The sequence below is a fragment of the Balaenoptera physalus genome (genome assembly GCF_965194825.1).
Source record: "Balaenoptera physalus genome assembly, chromosome: 2".
NCBI classification, from domain to species: Eukaryota; Metazoa; Chordata; class Mammalia; order Artiodactyla; family Balaenopteridae; genus Balaenoptera; species Balaenoptera physalus.
Genome location: NC_138883.1, coordinates 171,200,247 through 171,224,667, shown reverse-complemented (window position 1 = coordinate 171,224,667; position 24,421 = coordinate 171,200,247). Strand labels below are relative to the sequence as shown.

Here is a 24,421-nt window from a genome sequence, read left to right as displayed (position 1 = left end):
GAATATTTTTAATGTACTGAAATGGAGCAATCTCCAATATGTATTTTTAAACAAGTAAAGTACAGAATAGTACTCTGTGTGTGTGTGTGCATGTGTGTGCATGTGTGTGCATGTGAAAAGATACACGAGAAACTGATAATTTAGGTTGGTTCTGGAGAGGAAACCAGATGGCTGGGGTATTTGGGTAGGACTTTTCAGTATACATCCTTTGCCACCTTTTGAATTTGGGATCATGTGAATGTATTAATAATTCAAAAATTAAAGCTAAAGTTATTAGTTTTTGTTTAACATAGCTTGAGCTGGATTTTCTGTCATTTGCAACCAAAGAAACTTGACTGGGCTATCCTTATGGCTATATATTTAGTTTGTTCTGTCCACAAGGCAGGTATCTGTTTCTCACATATGAAACACTCAATGTTACTTATTTCTTTTTAGTTCCATAGTGAGTTCTGTATGGATTTCTTCATATTACCACCTGCTCCCTGGTGCCTTTTACTGAAGGGTTTGGGTAATTAAATGGAATTTCATCCTGGGGGTGGGCGCAGTACCTTATAATTATGTGCTAAATATGACTTTCCTCAAAGTCCAAGAGGAAAATAGTTAAGAAGTGAAGCCTTACCAGGGAATCCCCTCAATGGAATATTCCTGTTCCTGCCCAATTCCCAAAGGGAAATGTTTCAGCTCTACAATCTTCCAACATGTGGGAATCTCCACCCACCTAGAGTGTGTGCTGCAATGCCTTAGTACATGTGAGGGCTCCTGAGATAGAAGCTCTTATTAGTATTCCTACTCTGCAATTCACTTGAGGGCCAAGAGAATCCCTGGGAATCAGATATCTAAAAGTTCACAAGCCAGGGCCCATCACTTACTAGCTGTCTGAGTGGGAGGAAGTTAGCCTTTCTGACCTTTATTTTTCTCATCTGTAAAATAAGGTTCCATTTTATATCTGTAAAATACTTGCTCCAGGATGGTTATGCGGATTCAATGAGACAACGTAGGAAAAGCACTTAACCCAGAGTCTGGTGCAGAGTAAATAACAAACAGCTCAAGACCTCACAATGGCGAGGCCTCTCCACGTGGGTCACAAGCCATTAGGCATGCTTCTGTATTCACAGGACAGTTGTGTGCCACTCCGAGTGCAACTCTTCAGTGGTGCTGAACATCTTCTTTTTAATAACATGGGATTTATAACCATGCTCCCCATAGCCTAGCCTTCATTTTCTGTGCCTCACAGTAACTTTTTAAGGAAAGAACTACTTGGCAGTATCAAACAAGGCCAGCTGCCCTAAATTAAAAATTTTAAACATTTAGTCTGGTTCTACACTGAAGAGAGCTCTCTGATATCTGGAGAAGTTTTTCTTTTCCTTTTGGAAAGTGATGCATTTTGTTCTCTGAGTGATTGGATATAGGCATAGACTGTCAAATGATTACCACAGTAAATTTAGACTATTCATTTTTCTTTTTTCTTGTGAAAAGAACTTTTAAGATTTACTCTTAATTTTGAAATATGCAGTATCCCATTGTTAACTATTGTCACCATGCTGTATATTACATCCCCAGGACTTACTTATAATAGAAGTTTGTACCTTTTGACCACCTTCATCCAGTTTGCCCACTTTCATCCAGTTTGCCCACTCCCAGCCCCTGCCTCCGGAAACCACCAATCTGTTCTTTGTATCTATAAGTTCAATTTCTTTTTAGATTCTATCTATAAGTGAGATGATACAGTATTTGCCTGTCTTTGTCTGACTTATTTCACTGAGCATAAAATCCTCAGGGTCCATGCTTGTCCCAAATGGCAGGATTTCCTTCTTTTTTATTGTTGAATAATATTCATATATATGTGTGTATATATATGTATGTATTTGTATACACATCATATCTTCTTTATCCAGTCATCTGTTGATAGACACTTAGATTGTTTCCACGTCTTGTCTATTGTAAATAATACTGCAGTGAACACGGGGGTACAGATAGTTTTTCGAGAGAGTGATTTTTTTTTCTTTCATAATTGAGATTTTATTGGTTGTTTTGAGGATCAGTGCACAGACATTTCAATTTGTCCACAAATCTTAACATACGTACCAAAAATCTAAAAAATCATGTAGCTGCGATTCTTTTCTAAACAGTTATTCCAGTGACTTTCCTGCTTAAAATTTGGAGGCAAATTTTCCTTAACAGGATATCAAGTACCAACATCTTCAAATATTGGTACGTTGTTACATTGTAAGTCCCACTAATTCACAATTTAATATCATATACCCTACATAGTCAAATTGTCAATCATTCACAGCACATTAACAAAGTTACTAGGAAAACTGGACTGCCTCCACCAAAGATGTTACAGGGCGCACAAAATCCTGACCAGGAGAGCCAAGATCAAGGAGTGAATGGTTCGCTTTAGGAAACAATTCTACCGGAAACAACACGGGAAGAGAAGCAATTTAAAGTGTTCAGGACATTAAATGCACAACTGACTCCAAACTGCCATTTAGTGTGCTTTGTATTATAGGATATAAAGGCTACCCACCCCCCATCTATGGAATGTTAAGCTGACACCCAAGACAATCAAAGCCTCCCATATTCAATATCCCACGATTTTCTGGTTGTACCAAAAAATAACCAACCAGCAAATGATTTCACCTCTTAAAAATAAAAAAAAGCATTTACACTTAAAAAATGGGATGAGGTGGGATTCCCTCCTTTTTAAAAATGTTTCTGGAACTACTAAAAAACGTGCATGTACAAAATTGTTGATAAAAATATTCCTCTGGATTGTACAAGAAGGGATACAGGGACCACTGATAGGACCAGGTGTGTGGTATTAATCGGACTTGGCTTCTTTCTCTCCTGCTTTGTCAGAGGCTGGGGGCTCCTCGTTTTTAGTTTCTGTGTTTTCCGCAGGTAAGTCGTCTTCAGTCTCTTGGTTAGCCACTTCGGCCTGTTTTCCCTTTGCTCCCCTTTTCTCTTTTGTTTGCACTTTTTTGTCTGAAGATTAATCCTTTCCTGCCGCCTTTTTTGGGCTCCGTTTCACTTTTGCAGGAGCCGGTGTAGCTGACAACCTCGCCGATCTCCTCTTATGCTCCTCCTTCTCCACCCCCTCGGTGGCGCTGACCTTTCGCGAAGCTGGGTTGCCTAGCCGCTGCCTCTCCTCCTGCTGCCCGAGCTGCTGGGGACCCGCTCGAGATAGCGATTTTGTTTCTTTTGAATAAATTCCCATAAGTGGGGCTGCTGTATCACATGGTAGTTCTATTTTTAATTTTTGGAAGAAACTCCATACTGTTTTCCATAGTGGCTGCACCAGTTTACATTCCCATCAACAGTGCACAAGGGTTTCCTTTTCTCCACATCCTCTCCGGTACTTATTTCTTGTCTTCTTGATAATAGCTATTCTAACAGGTATGAGGTAACATCTCATTGTGGGTTTGATTTGCATTTCCTGATTATTAGTGATGTTGAACACTTTTTCATCTATCTGTTGTCCATTCGTATGTCTTCTTTGGAAGAATGTCTATTCAGTTCCATTTTTTTTGGTTTTTTTATACTGCAGGTTCTTATTAGTCATCAATTTTATACACATCAGTGTATACATGTCAATCCCAATCACCCAATTCAGCACACCACCATCCCCACCCCACCGCAGCTTTCCCCCCTTGGTGTCCATATGTCTGTTCTCTACATCTGTGTCTCAACTTCTGCCCTGCAAACCGGTTCATCTGTACCATTTTTCTAGGTTCCACATACATGCGTTAATATACGATATTTGTTTTTCTCTTTCTGACTTACTTCACTCTGTATGACAGTCTCTAGATCCATCCACGTCTCAACAAATGACTCAATTTCGTTCCTTTTTATGGCTAAGTAATATTCCATTGTATATATGTACCACATCTTCTTTATCCATTCGTCTGTCGATGGGCATTTAGGTTGCTTCCATGACCTGGCTATTGTAAATAGTGCTGCAGTGAACAATGGGGTACATGTGTCTTTTTGAATTATCGTTTTCTCTGGGTATATGCCCAGTAGTGGGGTTGCTGGATCATATGGTAAATCTATTTTTAGTTTTTTAAGGAACCTCCATACTGTTCTCCTTGTGGCTGTATCAATTTACATTCCCACCAACAGTGCAAGAGGGTTCCCTTTTCTCCACACCCTCTCCAGCATTTGTTGTCTGTAGATTTTCTGATGATGCCCATTCTAACTGGTGTGAGGTGATACCTCATTGTAGTTTTGATTTGCATTTCTCTAATAATTAGTGATGTTGAGCATCTTTTCATGTGCTTCTTGGTCATCTGTATGTCTTCTTTGGAGAAATGTCTATTTAGGTCTTCTGCCCATTTTTGGATTGGGTTGTTTGTTTCTTTAATATTGAGCTGCATGAGCTGTTTATATATTTTGGAGATTAATCCTTTGTCCGTTGATTCGTTTGCGAATATTTTCTCCCATTCTGAGGGTTGTCTTTTTGTATTGTTTATGGTTTCCTTTGCTGTGCAAAAGCTTTGAAGTTTCATTAGGTCCCATTTGTTTATTTTTGTTTTTATTTCCATTACTCTAGGAGGTGGATCAAAAAAGATCTTGCTGTGATTTATGTCAAAGAGTGTTCTTCCTATGTTTTCCTCTAAGAGTTTTATAGTGTCCGGTCTTACATTTAGGTCTCGAATCCATTTTGAGTTTACTTTTGTGTATGGTGTTAGGGAGTGTTCTAATTTCATTCTTTTACATGTAGCTGTCCAGTTTTCCCAGCACCACTTATTGAAGAGACTGTCTTTTCTCCATTGTATATCTTTGCCTCCTTTGTCATAGATTAGTTGACCATAGGTGTGTGGGTTTATCTCTGGGCTTTATATCTTGTTCCATTGATCTATGCTTCTGTTTTTGTGCCAGTACCATATTGTCTTGATTACTGTAGCTTTGTAGTATAGTCTGAAGTCAGGGAGTCTGATTCCTCCAGCTCCGTTTTTTTCCCTCAAGACTGCTTTGGCTATTCGGGGTCTTTTGTGTCTCCATACAAATTTTAAGATGATTTGTTCTAGTTCCGTAAAAAATGCCATTGGTAATTTGATAGGGATTGCATTGAATCTGTAGATTGCTTTGGGTAGTATAGTCATTTTTACAATATTGATTCTTCCAATCCAAGAACATGGTATATCTATCTCTCCACCTGTTGGTATCATCTTTAATTTCTTTCATCAGTGTCTTATAGTTTTCTGCATAAAAGTCTTTTGTTTTCCTAGGTAGGTTTATTCCTAGGTATTTTATTCTTTTTGTTGCAATGGTAAATGGGAGTGTTTCCATAATTTCTCTTTCAGATTTTTCATCATTAGTGTATAGGAATGCAAGAGATTTCTGTGCATTAATTTTGTATCCTGCAACTTTACCAAATTCATTGATCAGCTCTAGTAGTTTTCTGGTGGCATCTTTCGGATTCTCTATTTATAGTATCATGTCATCTGCAAACAGTGACAGTTTTACTTCTTTTCCAATTTGTATTCCTTTTATTTCTTTTCCTTCTCTGATTGCTGTGGCTAGGACTTCCAAAACTATGTTGAATAATAGTGGTGAGAGTGGACATCCTTGTCTCGTTCCTGATCTTAGAGGAAATGCTTTCAGTTTTTCACCATTGAGAATGATGTTTGCTGTGGGTTTGTCGTATATGGCCTTTATTATGTTGAGGTAGGTTCCCTCTATGCCCACTTTCTGGAGAGTTTTTATCATAAATGGGTGTTGAATTTTGTCAAAAGCTTTTTCTGCATCTATTGAGATGATCATATGGTTTTTATTCTTCAATTTGTTAATATGGTGTATCACATTGATTGATTTGCGTATATTGAAGAATCCTTGCATCCCTGGGATAAATCCCACTTGATCATGGTGTATGATCCTTTTAATGTGTTGTTGGATTCTGTTTGCTAGTATTCTGTTGAGGATTTTTGCATCTATATTCATCAGTGATATTGGTCTGTAATTTTCTTTTTTTGTAGTATCTTTACCTGGTTTTGGTATCAGGGTGATGGTGGCCTCATAGAATGAGTTTGGGAGTGATCCTTCCTCTGCAATTTTTTGGAAGAGTTTGAGAAGGATGGGTGTTAGCTCTTCTCTGAATGTTTGATAGAATTCACCTATGAAGCCATCTGGTTTGGACTTTTGTTTGTTGGAAGATTTTTAATCACAGTTTCAATTTCATTACTTGTGATTGGTCTGTTAATATTTTCTGTTTCTTCCTGGTTCAGTCTTGGAAGGTTATACCTTTCTAAGAATTTGTCCATTTCTTCCAGGTTGTCCATTTTATTGGCATAGAGTTGCTTGTAGTAGTCTCTTAGGATGCTTTGTATTTCAGCGGTGTCTGTTGTAACTTCTCCTATTTCATTTCTAATTTTATTGATTTGAGTCCTCTCCCTCTTTTTCTTGATGAGTCTGGCTAATGGCTTATCAATTTTGTTTATCTTCTCAGAGAACCAGCTTTTAGTTTTATTGATCTCTGCTATTGTTTTCTTTGTTTCTATTTCATTTATTTCCACTCTGATCTTTATGATTTCTTTCCCTCTGCTAACTTTGGGTTTTGTTTGCTCTTCTTTCTCTAGTTTCTTTAGGTGTAAGGTTAGATTGTTTACTTGAGATTTTTCTTGTTTCTTGAGGTAGGCTTGTATAGCTATAAACTTCCCTCTTAGAACTGCTTTTGCTGCATCCCATAGGTTTTGGATCATCGTGTTTTCATTGTCATTTGTCTCTAGGTATTTTTTGATTTCCTCTTTGATTTCTTCAGTGATCTCTTGGTTATTTAGTAACGTATTGTTTAGCCTCCATGTGTTTGTGTTTTTTACGTTTTTTTCCCTGTAATTCATTTCTAATCTCATAGCGTTGTGGTCAGAAAAGATGCTTGGTATGATTTCAATTTTCTTAAATTTACTGAGGCTTGATTTGTGACCCAAGATGTGATCTGTCCTGGAGAATGTTCCATGCGCACTTGAGAAGAAAGTGTAATCTGCTGTTTTTGGATGGAATGTCCTATAAATATCAATTAAATCTATCTGGTCTATTGTGTCATTTAAAGCTTCTGTTTCCTTATTTATTTTCATTTTGGATGATCTGTCCATTGGTGCAAGTGAGGTGTTAAAGGCCCCCACTACTATTGTGTTACTGTTAATTTCCTCTTTTGTAGCTGTTAGCAGCTGCCTTATATATTGAGGTGCTCCTATGTTGGGTGCATATATATTTATAATTGTTATATCTTCTTCTTCGATTGATCCCTTGATCATTATGTAGTGTCCTTCCTTGTCTCTTGTAACATTCTTTATTTTAAAGTCTATTTTATCTGATATGAGTATAGCTACTCCAGCTTTCTTTTGATTTCCATTTGCATGGAATATCTTTTTCCATCCCCTCACTTTCAGTCTGTATGTGTCCCTAGGTCTGAAGTGGGTCTCTTGTAGACAGCATATATATGGGTCTTGTTTTTGTATCCATTCAGCAAGCCTGTGTCTTTTGGTTGGAGCATTTAATCCTTTCACGTTTAAGGTAATTATCGATATATATGTTCCTATGACCATTTTCTTAATTGTTTTGGGTTTGTTTTTGTAGGTCCTTTTCTTCTCTTGTGTTTCCCACTTAGAGAAGTTCCTTTAGCATTTGTTGTAGAGCTGGTTTGGTGGTGCTGAATTCTCTTAGCTTTTGCTTGTCTGTAAAGCTTTTGATTTCTCTGTTGAATCTGAATGAGATCCTTGCCGGGTAGAGTAATGTTTGTTGTAGGTTCTTCCCTTTCATCACTTTAAGTATATCATGCCACTCCCTTCTGGCTTGTAGAGTTTCTGCTGAGAAATCAGCTGTTAACCTTATGGGAGTTCCCTTGTATGTTATTTGTCATTTTTTCCTTGCTGCTTTCAATAATTTTCTTTGTCTTTAATTTTCGCCAATTTGATTACTATGTGTCTTGGCGTGTTTCTCCTTGGGTTTATCCTGTATGGGACTCGCTGCGCTTCCTGGACTTGGGTGGCTATTTCCTTTCCCATGTTAGGGAAGTTTTCGACTATAATCTCTTTAAATATTTTATCCTGTCCTTTCTCTCTCTCTTCACCTTCTGGGACCCCTGTAATGTGAATGTTTTGCGTTTAATGTTGTCCCAGAGGTCTCTTAGGCTGTCTTCATTTCTTTTCATTCTTTTTTCTTTATTCTGTGGAACAAACAGCAGTGAATTCCACCATTCTGTCTTCCAGGTCACTTATCCGTTCTTCTGCCTCAGTTATTCTGCTATTGATTCTTTCTAGTGTAGTTTTCATTTCAGTTGGTGTATTGTTCATCTCTGTTTGTTCTTTAATTCTTCTAGGTCTTTGTCAAACATTTCTTGCATCTTCTCGATCTTTGCCTCCATTCTTATTCCATGGTCCTGGATCATCTTCACTATCATTATTCTGAATTCTTTTTCTGGAAGGTTGCCTATCTCCACTTCATTTAGTTGTTTTTCTAGGGTTTTATCTTGTTCCTTCATCTGGTACATAGCCCTCTGCCTTTTCATCTTGTCTGTCTTTCTGTGAATGTGGTTTTTGTTCCACAGGCTGCAGGATTGTAGTTCTTCTTGCTTCCGCTGTCTGCCCTCTGGTGGATGAGTCTATCTGACCTTTTTTTTTTTTTTGTCATTCATTCGGTAGCCATTTATTGAATGCTTACTGTGTGCCAGGCCTTACTGAAGGCTCTGAGGACACATCCATGAACAAAGCAGATAAAAATCTCTGCTCCTGTGGAGCTTACATTTAAGATCTATCATAAGAGATGGGATTAGCAATAAATTTACATAAATTCAACCATACCTATCAGCAAAGTGAAAAAGACACATTTAAATAGTTTAATTATTGGTACTACAAAAGTCTACTGTTGATATGTAGTTTTTTATTATATATTCTACTTACTATATTCATAAAATATTCATACCCATGTATAACTCTACAGGCATTTGAATTGTAAGATTATATAAAGATTTTCAAGGACCATTTTGAGCATGCTCGATTCCATCCTTAGCACAGCCCTAAAAACCAACCCACCTTCTGAGCTGTGACTCTGTTGTATCACAATGGAAACTCTGAGACTGTTGGGCAAAGGAGAACCATTTTAAGTATTTGAGCATGAGAGTGACAGCATGATAAATCCACGGCTGGTCGGTTTAGTCTGGTAACAGGGCACAAGAGATAGTACATTCACATAAACATACACAGTCAATCAACAGTGGAATTCACGTCAAGAATTTTAAAAAAGTTTGTGAGCCATTTCCCATTGTTTTAAAAGAAATAAAATAGTAAGAGCTTGAGGTCATAAATATTTATAATCAACTCCTGATTATAAAATCTAAAAAAAAATCTTAACACATGGGCTTATTCTGACTAAAGGGTTATCATTTTAATCAATTTTTCAAAGAGTATTTAAAAAGAACACCTAGTTAAGAAAAAATCATTTTTAAATTTTGTAGTATTGGCAAAATTATTGGTATATGTTAATACCAATCATTTAACACTGAAAGCATTCTTGTATAATGTAAAAAATTTTTTGACAGTATATGACTAGAAATATTCCATAAAGCTACAAACAGATTTATGCTCCTAAGAGCAAAGTTAGAAAAGCAAAAATAATAGTATAATACTGATAAGCACCAAGACAGAACTTTTTTGCACTTAGGGCCTGATTGGTTGTATTTAAACATAACCTCTACCAAAAAGGACCAAAATGACACCTTATTTGGTAAAAACAAAGAAAAAAAAAAGGATAAAAATATACACACTGAGGTCTGGAAACTGAAGAATGCCCACTTTAAAACAGTATAATCAATCATACCTGTTTTTTAACTAATGTGACATTTGCAAAATATATCCATGTCACTTTTCTTCCTCTTTAGTTCACTTTTACAATTCAGACTGCTCCATTTTTGTTAATGTGTTGTCACACTAGTGTAAATAAATATTCTGAATTATAGGAGTTTGCCATAATGAATCCAGACCATTGGAGCCAGACCCAGTAGCTCAAACAATCTTAGTTGCAGCTCATTCCAACTAGTGAAACACATTATTTATCTGTGTAGTTTTAAAAAACCTTAGCTAGATGAGGGGTGTGTGTGTGTGTGCGTGCCTGTACACATACAAGTTTGCCAGGGCAGTGGGAGAGTGAGTGCATCCCAGAGAGAGGAGTGACATACAAGCAGCCGTACACAATGGCCCGAAAGACTTGGGTAGCCAGACACCAAATTTCCCCCCAAACAAACCTGAGGCTGAGCAATGGGGGAATTAAAGGATCTGTCCTCACAACGTGGAATCAGTGACAGGTTCGGAAAACGAAGGCTAAGGCAGGATGCCTCGGCCACAGCATTCCCGTGACACTGGAGGGTACGGAGCAGCGACAGGGAGCAGGCAGGGGTCGGGGACTGACTGGCTGCACTTGGAGGGATTCCCTGGGTCTGCAGCTGCGGATCCCTGGACCTTCCCCAAAGGGCACGGGCAGTGGCCCTCCACCTCTTAGCCAGGATGTCTCACGGATCCCAGGGTCTGAGCCTGGGTATCCCTGCCTCCCGGTCTCAAAGGTTCTCTCAGTACAGATACTATCCCTTCTAGAGGCTTGGCCAAAACCCATCACTACCTTCCACTGCCAACTCGGTCTTAGAAAGGGGTTCTCCTTCTGTCTCTGTGCGGTCCCTGAGTTTGAAGTAATGCCAACGTACCGTACGCTGTGTGGCAGTAACAAAGTCAGGCAGTCCACTGGAAAGCTCAAGCAATCTAGATTCAATGTATTAGCCTGTTTCTGTTATCTCAGTAATACTTGTTAGCGAGATAGTTTCTCCACACAACTTATAATGTGTGGGGTAAAGGAAAATAATATTGCTAGAATATGATAGAAAGATTTTAAAAGTTCAGCACTGAAACTCCTTCTTTAGGGAAGGAAAAGGAGACATATTATGTTCCCACTCTCTATTTTCCATCCTTGGCTTTGAGGTACAAGAGCACCAAGCTTCCTGTAAAGCGTGTTAAAGGTTCTCCCAGTCCCTCTACCCACAAAACAATCCTAGGGAAATCCTGAAGCGTCTACTTCCCAAATCTGTAACAGTATCTCTGGGCATGTCTATACAGCTCTTTAATTCACTTTCAAAATCCATAGCATTTTTAAAACAAAATGACATAGTTGCATTCTTTAAATGCCATCCATGAAATCATCACTTAAAAAAAAAAAAAAGAAACCAGTCAGATTATATATACGTAAGTCAGATAAAATTCTCTTTTTTAAATAATTAATTAATTTATTTATTTATGGCTGCGTTGGGGCTTCATTGCTGTGCACAGGCTTTCTCTAGTTGCGGCTACTCTTCCTTGCGGTGCGTGGGCTTCATTGTGGTGGCTTCTCTTGTTGGGGAGCACAACTGCTCTAGGCGTGCAGGCTTCAGTAGTTGTGACATGCAGGCTTCAGTAGTTGTGGCACACAGGCTCAGTAGTTGTGGCACATAGGCTTAGTTGCTCCATGGCATGTGGGATCTTCCCAGACCAGGGCTTGAACCCATGTCCCCTGCATTGGCAGGCCGATTCTCAACCACTGTGCCACCAGAGAAGCCCTCTCTCTCTTTTTAAGGTGCTGTATTTGGTCTGCTGAAGACATGTCTATGGCTGCTTCTAAAAGCCCTTAGGGAGAGCCTCAGATGATATCCTGCAGTTGGATATTTTGCTCCAGTGTTGTCAGGTTCTTAAACTACACTGTAGGTATAAGTTGTTGCATGAAAATCCCCCAAAATGTGCACACTAAATACAGAGAAAAACCTCATTTATAATTCAGGTGAATTTTCATCTCACCGAAATAATGATCTAACCTGTCCAAACATGTAACTTCTCTCTTTTTTCCCCCATGAACTAAATCCTCTTCTTTAAAAAATGGTCAGGTTTGAAGATCAAGTTAAAATCCACCATATTTCAAGTTAAACTCTGAGGGTTTCTATACAACTGTAGCATGATTTCAAATTCATATTGGCATTCATCTTTCTATATTTTCCTATATTTATCCTAAAGAAGCTTCCTGGATCATAATATTTACGTAGAAATTAAAAGCATTTTATATTATACTGTGAAGTTCCAGTAAATTCTCAGTTTATCAGGGTTTACCCTTAGCTCAATGTCATACAACTTCTGCATGAGGCAAGTATACTGGTAACAAGTTATTTCAAATACAAAACTCTTAGCTCTGTGTCATAAATAAATTTGGGTAAAACTGCAAGCCTTCCACTGAATCATCTCGGCAAGAAGCAACCTTTCTTTAGCCAGGAGGACAGACATTCCCACACGCTTAGCAAACTCTTCTGGTGTTAGAGATCCCTTTTCTGAAACCGTCTCCAAGGCTGAGGCCACCATTTACTCCTCCTTGTGGGACTGAAGTTCAGTTACCATGACGCCGCTGTCAAACACACGGAGCCTGAGAGGTAATTTCAGTGCTTCCAGCATCTTGCATGCATTCACTAAATCTTCTGGGGAGAGCAATTCCATTCCTCGAGCTCGGTTTACTAAACAGTACACCTCCGTGAGTGACATTATTCCCCCTCGTTCCTCCAAAGGCGCCTGCAATATTCCAGCCAGCTGTTTGGCCAGCTGCATGTGGTACTGTGTTCCTGAGCTGTAGATTTCCCTGGTAACTGGGTTAGCTATTCCCATGCTCAGCAAATAGGATTTAAACCTGATGGTCTCATCTTCTGTGATGTCACCTTGCTTGTCTTTAATCTTATTAGCAATGGATTTTGATAACACCACCAATTTCCTTAGCCTTGACCATTAGCTTGCTGAGGTCTTCGAAGGCCTCAGAAATGCTTTTGTCAGTTTCTTTTCTTTTTTCTTCCAGTTTCCTTTCAATACCTACAATTCCTACAGCCCTTATTCTTCCTGGCTGGGGTCCTCTATTTGCTCGTAATGACTGGGAAACTGGCATATTCTCCCATCTTCTCTGTGTTATTTCCTCTGATAAACGCCTGTAAAACTCAATCTGGCCGTGTTCTTTGAAGGAAAGCTTGATGTAGGAGTTCTTACTACTATGGAATGGGCCAGGTTCTTTGTTAGAAGGAGCTGGGTGAAGATGAACCACTATTTTGGCACTTTTCCCAATTCCAGCTGCCTGTTCTTCAATGAACACGATTTGGGAAAGAGGAATGGCCATGCAGCATTCATGATTTTTCTGATCTCTCCAAATTAGATGGTGCGTACTAAGAAGGAGGTTCCCAGCATCAAATTTTATCTTCTCCTCGCCATCATAGATGTGCACCCTGCCTCAGTTCCATTTTTAAGTGGATCGTTTTTTGCCCTAATGAGTTGTGTTCTTTATATTTTTTGGATATTAACCTCCTTATCAGATATATGATTTGAAAATATTCCCTCCCATTCAGTAGGTTGCCTTTCATTTTGTTGATGGTTTTCTTTGTTACAAAGAAGCTTTTTAGTTTGAGGTCGTCCCACTCTTTACTTTTTGCTTTTGTGGACTTTGCTTTTGGTGCCAAGTCCAAAAATTATTGCCAAGACCAACGTCAAAGAGCTTACTCCCTATGATTTCTTCTAGGAGTATTATGCTTTCAGGTATTACATTCAAATCTTTAATCCATTTTGAGTTGATTTTTGTGTATGGTAGAAGATAGTGATTCAGTTTCATTCTTTTGTATGTGTTCAGTTTTCCCAACACCATATTTTGAAGAGACCATCCTTTCCCCACTGTATATACTTGGCTCCTTTGGCATAAATTAATTGACCAAATATGTGTGTGTTTCTGGAATTTCTACTCTGTTCCACTGATCTATGTGTCTGTTTTTATGTCAATACCATACTGTTTTGATTACTTAGTTTTATAATGTATTTTGAAATCAGGAAGCATGATGCCTCCAGCTTTATTCTTTTTCAAGATTGCTTTGGCTATTTGGGGTCTTTGTGGTTCCATACAGATGTTAGGATTGTTCTATTTCTGTGAAAAATGCCATTGTAAGGATTGCACTGAATCTGTAGATTGCTTTGGATAGTTGGACATTTTAACAATATTAATTCTTCCAATCCAAGAGCACAGACTATTTTTCTATGTGTTTGTGTCTTCTTTAAATTCTTTCATCAGTGTCTTATATATTTCAGTGCACAGGTCTTTCACCTCCTTGGTTAAATTTATTCTTAGGTGTTTTATTCTCTTTGATAAAATTGTAATTGGGATTGCTTTATTAATTTCTCTCTTTGTTAGTTCATTGCTAGTGTATAGCAACACAACAGATTTCTGTATATTAATTTTGTATCCTGAAACTTTACTGAATTCATTTAGTAGTTCTAATAGTTTTTTAGTGGCATCTTTAGGATTTTCTATCTATGGTATCACGTCATCTGTAAACAGTGACAGTTTTACTTCTTCCTCTCCAACTTGGATTCCTTTTGTTTCTTGTCTGATTGCTGTGGCTAAGACTTCCAATACTGTGTTGAATAAACATGGCGAGAGTGGGCATCCTTGTTCCTGATCTCAGAGGAAATGCTTTCAGCTTTTCACCATTGAGTATGATGTTGGCTGTAGGTTTGTCATACATGGTCATTATTATGTTGAGGTTTGTTCCGTCTATACCCATTTTGTCGAGGATTTTTAACATAAATGATGTTGAATTTTGTCAGTAGATTTTTCTGCATCTATTGAGATGATCATATGATTTATTCTTCAATTTGTTAATGTGGTATATCACATTGATTTGCAGATATTGAACCATCCTTGCATCTCTGGAATAAATCCCCCTTGGTCATGGCGTAGGATCATTTTAATGTATTGTTGAAAATGTTAAAACCATTGGCTGAGCACCTACTAAAAGGCTGGAATGAGCCTGAATAGTAAAGAACAAAAGCTCAGTATGACCGGAGAGTAGTGAGCAAAGCTGAGAGTCAGGAGCAAGGTGAATGGTCTGAAGTAGATCTGAGGAAGGTATGGATCAATGGCTTTTCAGGGATTATGAAGGCCATGGAAGCTCTTGAAAGGTTTACAAAGGGGATTAAGAAGACCTGATTTAACATTACAATAATCACTCTGTCTATGCTGTGGAAAATTAGTTGTAGAGGAAACAATTACAGAAGGAAGGAAACTTGAAGGAGGCTGTTGCAGCAGTACAGGCACTGGGGGCTTGGACCATGGTGGTGGCCTTGGACCATGGTGGTGGTCTTGAAGAAGGAGAGAAGTGGATAGTTCTGGATATATACTGGTGATAGAGTCTTGCTAATGTATTTCATGAAGGAGATGAGAAAAAGAAAAAAATCAAGAATGACTATGTGTTTTGACTTGTGCTATGGGTAGATGTTGGTATCATATTTAAGGTAAGGGAATCCCAGGCAGAAAATTGAGTTCTGTTTTAGACCTGAAAAATTTCAGGTGTATATTAGACAGCCATATGGAAACATCATGCACACAACAGAATCTGATAGTTTGGAGCTCAGGGATAAGATCGAGGCTCAAGATACAATGAAATGTCTGTAGCAGCATAGAGTGTATTGTTATTACGTCTCCTTGAAATCGCAGTGGCCACCATTTCTCCTGTCTCCCTCTAAGGTCCAGTTCAGTGTCTCTAGATGCCTACAGGGAGCAAAGTCTAGGGGCTTTGGAAGGGGAGGCAAGCACAGAGATGGTTCTCACTCGATACTGATAGTCAATCACCACATTCCTATGAATATTTCTCTTTCCTGCGGCATCATATGTATTTTCAGACTCCATTTAACTCCGTTTTTCAGGTCTCATGTTAAAGGTCACCTTCTTAGAAAGACCTTCTCTAGCCTCCCTATGTAAAATAGGTCTCCTCGCTTGGTTTCCACCCCTACTGCACCATTTCCTCATCCAGCACACTGTTAATTTTATTTGTATCATTCATTTATAATAATTAGTTTATGTTTTTTGTTTCTCCCCTCCACTGGAGAGAGAATTAGACTCTATGATGGAAGGAAACGTGCCTGCGTGGTCATCATTGTCAGCCAGAACTAGCACTGTGCCTGGCACATAGTAGGTGCACAATAAATATTTGTTGAGGACGTGAACAAGCTGCCCCTGTCTGAGATATCATGAGTGGATTAACTGATGTTCTAAGCATGGGCTGGAGTAGCCTTACTCCAGATCACCAAGCCCTCTGCCCAAGACAAGGAATGGGTTTTATTCTGTTTTGTTTATTATGATAAGAACATTTAACATGGGATCTACCCTCTTAACAAAATAGTCAAACTCGTAGAAGCAGAGAGTAGAATGGTAGTTGCCAGGGCAGGGTGAAAGGGATGTGGGAAGTTGCTATTCAATGGGTATAAACTTTCAGTTATGCAAGATAAAGCAGGTCTGAGGAACTGGATTTTATTTAACCTTTTAAAATTTTTATTTATGTATTTTAAAACTATTTATTTATTTGTCTGCACCAGGTCTTTGTTGCCACTTGCAGGATCTTCGTTGTGGCATGTGGAATCTTTTTTTCAGTTGTGGCATGTGGCACGTGAACTCTTAGTTGTGGCATGTGGGATCTAGTTCCCTGACCAGGGATCAAACCAGGGCCCCCTGCATTTGGAGCATGAAGTCTTAGCTACTGGACCACCAGGGGGGTCCCTATTTAAACTTTTTTTTTTTTTTTAAATATATAGTTAATTTACAATATCATGTTAGTTTCAGGTGTACAGCAAAGTGATTCAGTTATACACACACACACATAAATATATTTTTTCAGATTCTTTTCCATTATAGGTTATTACAAGACATTGAATATAGTTCCCTGTGCTATATAGTAGGTCCTTGTTGTTTATTTATTTTACACACAGTATTGTGTATTTGTTAATCCCAGACTCCAAATTTATCTCTTCCCCCTCCTGCCCCTCCCCCACCCCACTGCAATTCCCTTGGGTAACCATGTTTGTTTTCTATGTCTGTGAGTCTATTTCTGTTTTATAAATAAGTTCACTTGTATTCTATCTTAGATTCCATATATAAGTGATATTACATGATATTTGTCTGTTTCTTTCTGACTTACTTCACTTAGTATGATAACCTCTAGGTTCATCCATGTTGCTGCAAATGGCATTATTTCATTCTTTTTTATGGCTGAGTAATATTCCATTGTGTATCTATACCACATCTTCTTTATTGATTCATCTGTTAGATGAACACTAGGTTGCTTCCATGTCTTGGCTATTGTAAATAGTGCTGCTCTGGACATTGGGGTGCATGCATCTTTTCGAGTTAGAGTTTTCTCTGGATATATGCCCAGGAGTGGGATTGCAGGATCATATGGTGACTCTATTTTTAGTTTTCTACGGAACCTCCACACTGTTCTCCATAGTGAGTGTACCAATTTATATTCCCACCAACAGTGTAGGAGGGAGGAACTGGATCTTAAAGACCCCCACCTGGAATAATTACCAGGGAACGTAGAGGCAAACAACATGGTGGAATCCCAAGACCCGTGAGTGCTGTTTGCTTCAATCACTGAGCACGATGGCATATGCAGAATTATGGCCCAGAGATGGGTGGATCCACTCTAACACCCTGCTAAGCTCCTGAAATGAAAGATTTTTTGTAAGCATTTTAAGTTGTTCTCATGTGATGTCAGGGCCAGCAAGCTGGAAAACCATGTGACTGTTTGCCAGCTGCCTGGTTTGAAATCTAGTCCCTTCCATGGAAAATGCAACTGAGAAAATATTTCAAGATTTCTAATCAAGATGCGTCCCCTGCAGGAGAGAAGGCTATTTTTATGTTCCATCCCAACACACTGCAGAGTTCTGGGAATGCAGCAAGTATCCAACTTCTATGAGAGGGACTGGAATGAGAAGCTAAGTGCTAGCTCTCCTCCTAAGGAGGAAGCTGAAAATATCACAGAGCTCTCTGTTTCCCAGCAACATCTCGCCTCCAAATCTCCTGAGGCAGAAAGAAGGAACAGTGGGTCCAGTTAAGAAAATATACTGGGACTTCCCTGGTGGTCCAGTGGTTAAGACTCTGCGCTTCCACTGCAGGGGGCTCGGGTTCGATCCCTGATCTGGGAACTAAGATCCCGCATACCACGCTGCGGCCAAAATGGGGGAAAAAAAAAATATATATATATATACACACACACACACACACACACACACACACACACACACACACACATACACATACACACATAGATATATATACAGTGAAGTGGCAGAAATATTATAAAGGGCAGATGAAATGGTAAAGGCTTTTGTTAATCTGAACTAAAGGTATTCTTAAGAGTATTAATTTATACATGTGAATTAGCCAACAGGGAGGCATGAAGGCAAAGGGAAAACCTGTCAAAATTTCCTTTATTCTAGAGGAGGTCAGAGTTCATAGCTTGAGACACATCATGATCTACGCATGTTAGAATTTGTTCTTCTTTTGAAATATTGTTTATGCCTCTTTTTAGTCTGATGAAAAACTCTTTCACACTAAACAGTGTAATAAAGCTCTGGAAACATCTGTATATATCAATCACTGTATTTTGGAAAATCAGAAAAGGGAGGGCTTAAATCTTTGCAGTCTGAGTTTCCAGGAGAGAGGAGCTGGTGACCCTCCTAGCCAAAACCTTCCTGATATTTGATTATCTGAGAGCCAGAAAATGGGAAGCACTTGATGTGTGCAACCTGTTGGCTTGTTGGCACTTGGTGTCTGACACCAAAATGGTGAAAATGAGTTGAGAGTAGAGCCTTTCCCTCAGAGATGTAAGAGTAGTTGTTTGTGAAATGCTGTGTGGTCACATTCAGTGTGCTCTGTGGGTTATAATGTTCCTTTTTTTCCCCACCACAACTCTCCAAAAAAAAAGACAATAATCCAATCCTTCAAAGTCCCAGTGCAAAAGTAAAATTTTAAAATGGCCAATAGCATGGGTTGAAAACATGTATAACCATGACTGACATGATTTTAAAAGTAGAAATAGGTTCTATGTGATGGGAGTTAGGACTGTGGGAGAATCCTCCCATTCTTTCCTCCTCTTTTGTAGCTGAAAGCCAGTTGTAGGCGTCCCCCCGCATCAGTGGCCCCGCTGAATGTCCCTGGTGGGCATCCGTTGCCACATGCAGATGAGGGAGCGACGCTGAAGGCCCAGCCTCACACCGCTTGCTGGGGTGGATGATGGATGGATGAACATTCTGTGGCGGTGGCAGGACAAATATTCTACCCATCATTGATGTTCATGATCAAAACAAGAAAAAATCTATGGAGATTAGAGGAAATCACGTCTCTCAAACTGATCATGTTGTTTTCCTCTCAGAAGTCCCCATGGTGTTCAGTTCTTGGCAAGCAGGCAGACTGGGTGGGTGTAAAGGCGTATGCCTCTGGGACACCGACAGGGGTTACCTGGAGGAGAGCGGTGGAAGGGCTGGGCTGGCCCCTCCCTCCATCTGCTGCTTAGAAAAACTTTCCACTTGGCCTTGGATTAGGTAACCCAAGATTGACAATAACTTCCGTCTTCCAAACTAAACACTTGGGTCTGAGTTATTAACTCCAAGTAAAAAATTGCCTTGGGGGATCCAAAGCAAAGTCACACTTAACGAAGAAAGTCCGTTTTTAGTGCTACCCACACAAAAGGTTGGGGTGGGGCGTGTAGGTAGAACCACTCTTTGGAAGAGATTCACGTACTTGAGCAAATGTAAAAAAATCAATCCTCTTCATGTATATTTCAGGGCTATGTTGGAAAGCAAATATAGATATAAAGATAATAGATTGATTGGTTTTTAAATTTACTAATGGGGAAACTAGTATAGAGAAGCTAAATCATCTCTATAACATGAAACCAAAATGGTAAAAATGAGTTGTGACTAGAGCCGTCTGATAAAGGGTTAATATCTAAAGTATATAAGGAACTCAACTAACTCAAAAGCAAGAAAACAAATAGTTTTAAAATGGGCAAAGGACCAGAATAGACATTTCTCAAAAGAAGACGAAGAACCAACAGGTATATGAAAAGGTACTCAACATCACTAATCATCAGGAAATGCAAGTGAATGCCACAATGGATATCACAAAAAAGACAAAAGATTAAGTGTTGGCAAGGATATGGAGAAAAGGGAACACTTGCGCACTGTTAGTGTGATTGTAAATTGGTATAACCATTATGGAAAACAGTATGGAGGGTCCTCAAAAAATTAAAAACAGGACTACCATATGATCCAGCAGTCCTACTTCTGGGGATATATCCAAAGAAAATGAAATCAGTATTTCAAAAAGAGATCTGCACTCCCACATTTATTGCAGCATTTATTGATAAAACAGCCAAGGAAACAACCTAAGGGTCCACTGAGAGATAAATGGATAAAGATGATGTGGTGTATATATGTGTGTGTATGTGTATATATATATATATATATATATATATATAATATATAATATTCATATTATACAATGGAATATTATCCTTAAAGAGAAGGGAAATCTTGTCATTTGTGATAACACAGATGAACCTGGAGGACATTATGCTCAATGAAATAAGCCAGACACAGAAAGTCAAATACTGCATGATGTTGCCTATATATAATAATCTGAAATAGTCAAACCCTTAGAAACAGAGAGTAGAATGGTGTTTACCAGGGGCTGGAGAGTAGGCGAAGTGGGAAAATGTTGGTCAAAGAGTACAAAGTTTAAAATATGCAAGATGAATAAGTTCTGGATGTCTAATGTACAGCCCAGTGACTACAGTTAAATATACTGTATTGTATACTTGAAATTTGCTGAGAGTAGTTCTTAATTGTTCTTAACAAAACAAAAAAGGTAACTATATGAGGTGATGAATATCTTAACTAGCTTGATTGTGGTAAACATTTCATGATGTATCTATACATACATGAAAACATCATGTACACCCTAAATATATAAAATTTTTATTTTTAAATTATTCCTCAGTAAAGCTGGGAGAAAAATGTGTCCGTTGGGATGTACCCTTCTCACCACAGGACATGATTTTATACCATTAAATTGAATTTTTGAACCCAAGTCGAGGCAGGAAAATTCTAAGACAGCTCCCACAGATCCCCAACTCCTGGTATTTATGTTTTTTGTGTTGTCCTCCCTTTGGGTGTGTGTAGGACCTTGTGACTTCATTCTAACCAATGGAATATTGTAAAGGTGATGGGATATGACTTTCTTGATTAGGTTACACAAGACTGTAACTTACATCTTACTTGTGGACTTTCTCTGTTGCCCTCTTGGCTTGTATGCTTTGAAGTAAACAGTCATGCTGGAGCAGCCCACGTGGCAAGGAATTGAGGGCAGCCTCCAGCCAACAGCCAGCTAGGAACCAAGGGCCTCAGTTCAACAGCCTACAAGGAACCAATCTTACCAACAACCGTGTGAGCCTGGAAATAAAGTCGAGCCTTCAGATAAGACCCCAGTCCTGGCCAGCTCCTCAATTGCAGCCTCGTGACAGTCCCTGAAGCAGAGAACCCAGCTAAGCCATGCCCAGACTCCATGGAAAATGTGAGATAATAAATGCGTCTTTCTTTGAGGCAATAAAACAATGTGCATGTGCTATCTCACAGTTTTACTAAGTCATTAGTAATTACACAGTTATTACTAAGTGTGTGGTACTTTGTTACATAGCAGTAGGTGGCTAACATATCAGTCTAAACTCTTTGCATTTGGATCAGTTTACCGATGTTCAGAGGTGCTCCAGGTACCTCAATGTTTATCCTCTTACCCAGGGGGCTCCCCAAGATAATTACTCCTAAAGTGTTTATTCTGAAGATACCTATTTTACCTTCAGAGCAGTGACTTCTCAATTCTTGCTGCATATTATCATCATAGGGAAGGTATTTTGTTTTGCTTATAGATATTCCCTATTTGGTAAGATATTGTTCTAATGGCGTTTTGTTTACTATTTTATATATTTTCACATTACTTAAGAGGAGAAGCTTCAGGGTTTCCTCTTGACCTTCCTTGCCATACTAGCCTTAACTGCATGGTTCAGGGATCCAATGTGGGCATCGGACAGGTGCCAAGAATGTCTATTCCAACTATATACTTGGGAGCTGGGGAAAGTAAACACAGAATGGGTTCACAGACCCATGAGACTTACTGTGACTGACAGGGACTTGGGCCAGAATACCGTTTACTATGAGACACCCCCCTCCCCCAGTAAGCATCTCCTCTGACTGTTAGCTCAGGGATAGCTCAGTGCCATCATCGAATCCTATTCAGGTTTTAGGATTTCCCTTTCTCTGGTGCACATTTACACTAGTGAGCACCTGTAGACATTAGGAAGATTTATAACATCCTGTAATGTTACCACAGGTTTTCTTCAGGGTTTCTGATCTCCCCTTTAATCAAGGGCTCTATGAACTCTCTCAGGTCTTGGAATCAGTTGAAGGGCCATGACTAACGTATAAGTAGAGACTCAAGGCAGGCCTCTGTTTCATGTATATACAGGGGTGGCCAAAAAGTTCATTCGGGTTTTTCCCATACGATTTTTTTTAATCCCCCCCCCCTTTTTTTTCTTAGTTTTTCTTTTTCACACACACACACACACTGTATTTTATTTTTACAAGAGATAAATAGGCTGACACCAAGCATTGTAAATAGATGACCACAACAAAAGCAACAATGATTGCAATTACCAAACACACTCATACTATGTCATAATATTGACATTCAGTCCAGTAATCCTCCACTGTAACAGCTCCTTTACTTTGCAGTGAAAATTGATTTGTATATTCTTTGCCTCTGAGTCCTTGTGGGATTTTTTTTTTTAGTTCAAACAGAAAGTCACAAAAATTATAATCATCCTCATCAGTTCACTCAGTCCCATATAATTTTTTTTTTCATCTTGATCTTTTGTTAGCACTTTTATGAGTTCATCAGTTTTTCATTAGAGTTCTGAAAATGCTTCTTCATTCAGTTCAGCAGTATGGTCAGTTACCAGAAACCTGTACTTGTCAGAGTCTTTTCCATGAATTCCTTGAAGATGAAACCCTTTCATAGGAACATTTTTGCGAAAGCATCAGAGTACACCCAGAACTGTCTGTAAATGACAAAAAACATAAAAATGACCATGGTTAAAGATTTGATGAAAGTTCATAATAATGCAATTGACAAGGAAATTTAGTTATTTCTGAGATATACATTTTAAAGTAATAACTAGAATTATGACTTATAACATTATACCAGAACATATAAGATTGTTAGAAATTTCATGTAATGTCTGAAACATTTATATTAACATATTTCCATACAAATAACCCAAAGAAAGTTTAGTATAAGTTGTTCTATTCTTTGTTTTTTTATACTGCAGGTATATACTTATTAGTCATCAATTTTATACACATCAGTGTATACATGTCAATCCCAATCGCCCAATTCAGCACACCACCATCCCCACCCCACCGCGGTTTTCCCCCCTTGGTGTCCATACGTTTGTTCTCTACATCTGTGTCTCAACTTCTGCCCTGCAAACCGGTTCATCTGTACCATTTTTCTAGGTTCCACATACATGCGTTAATACACGATATTTGTTTTTCTCTTTCTGACTTACTTCACTCTGTATGACAGTCTCTAGATCCATCCACATCTCAAAAAATGACTCAATTTTGTTCCTTTTTATGGCTGAGTAATATTCCATTGTATATATGTACCACATCTTCTTTATCCATTCGTCTGTCGATGGGCATTTAGGTTGCTTCCATGACCTGGCTATTGTAAATAGTGCTGCAGTGAACAATGGGGTGCATGTGTCTTTTTGAATTATGGTTTTCTCTGGGTATATGCCCAGTAGTGGGATTGCTGGATAATATGGTAATTCTATTTTTAGTTTTTTAAGGAACCTCCATACTGTTCTCCATAGTGGATGTATCAATTTACATTCCCACCAACAGTGCAGGAGGGTTCCCTTTTCTCCACACCCTCTCCAGCATTTGCTGTCTGCAGATTTTCTGATGATGCCCATTCTAACTGGTGTGAGGTGATACCTCATTGTAGTTTTCATTTGCATATCTCTAATAATTAGTGATGTTGAGCAGCTTTTCATGTGCTTCTTGGTCATCTGTATGTCTTCTTTGGAGAAATGTCTATTTAGGTCTTCTGCCCATTTTTGGATTGGGTTGTTTGTTTCTTTAATATTGAGCTGCATGAGCTGTTTATATATTTTGGAGATTAATCCTTTGTCCGTTGATTTGTTTGCAAATATTTTCTCCCATTCTGAGGGTTGTCTTTTCGTCTTGTTTATGGTTTCCTTTGCTGTGCAAAAGCTTTGAAGTTTCATTAGGTCCCATTTGTTTATTTTTGTTTTTATTTCCATTACTCTAGGAGGTGGATCAAAAAAGATCTTGCTGGGATTGATGTCAAAGAGTGTTCTTCCTATGTTTTCCTCTAAGAGTTTTATAGTGTCCAGTCTTACATTTAGGTCTCGAATCCATTTTGAGTTTATTTTTGTGTATGGTGTTAGGGAGTGTTCTAATTTCATTCTTTTACATGT

The 24,421-nt window shown here is 38.7% G+C and overlaps 1 protein-coding gene and 2 pseudogenes across 3 annotated transcripts in view; all 3 read right to left on the bottom strand.

Moving 5' to 3' along the window:
- Nucleotides 1–1,232: 1,232 nt before the first annotated feature.
- On the bottom strand, nt 1,233–5,141 carry LOC309654927 (non-histone chromosomal protein HMG-14 pseudogene; annotated as a pseudogene). The gene has a single exon. The product of its transcript is annotated as a non-histone chromosomal protein HMG-14 pseudogene (transcript).
- Nucleotides 5,142–8,197: 3,056 nt separating this feature from the next.
- Nucleotides 8,198–15,125, bottom strand: LOC309654428 (vacuolar protein-sorting-associated protein 36 pseudogene; annotated as a pseudogene). Its single transcript has one exon. The product of its transcript is annotated as a vacuolar protein-sorting-associated protein 36 pseudogene (transcript).
- Nucleotides 15,126–22,467: 7,342 nt separating this feature from the next.
- Nucleotides 22,468–24,421, bottom strand: part of LOC309655637 (coiled-coil domain-containing protein 3-like) — a gene marked incomplete at its 5' end in the record, with an annotated part of 71,712 nt that continues 69,758 nt past the window's right edge. Inside the window, one exon of the mRNA XM_082450966.1 lies at nt 22,468–22,972. Within this exon, the coding sequence (XP_082307092.1) occupies nt 22,952–22,972 (21 nt within the window). The 3' untranslated portion in view covers nt 22,468–22,951. The remainder of the gene's footprint in view (nt 22,973–24,421) is intronic.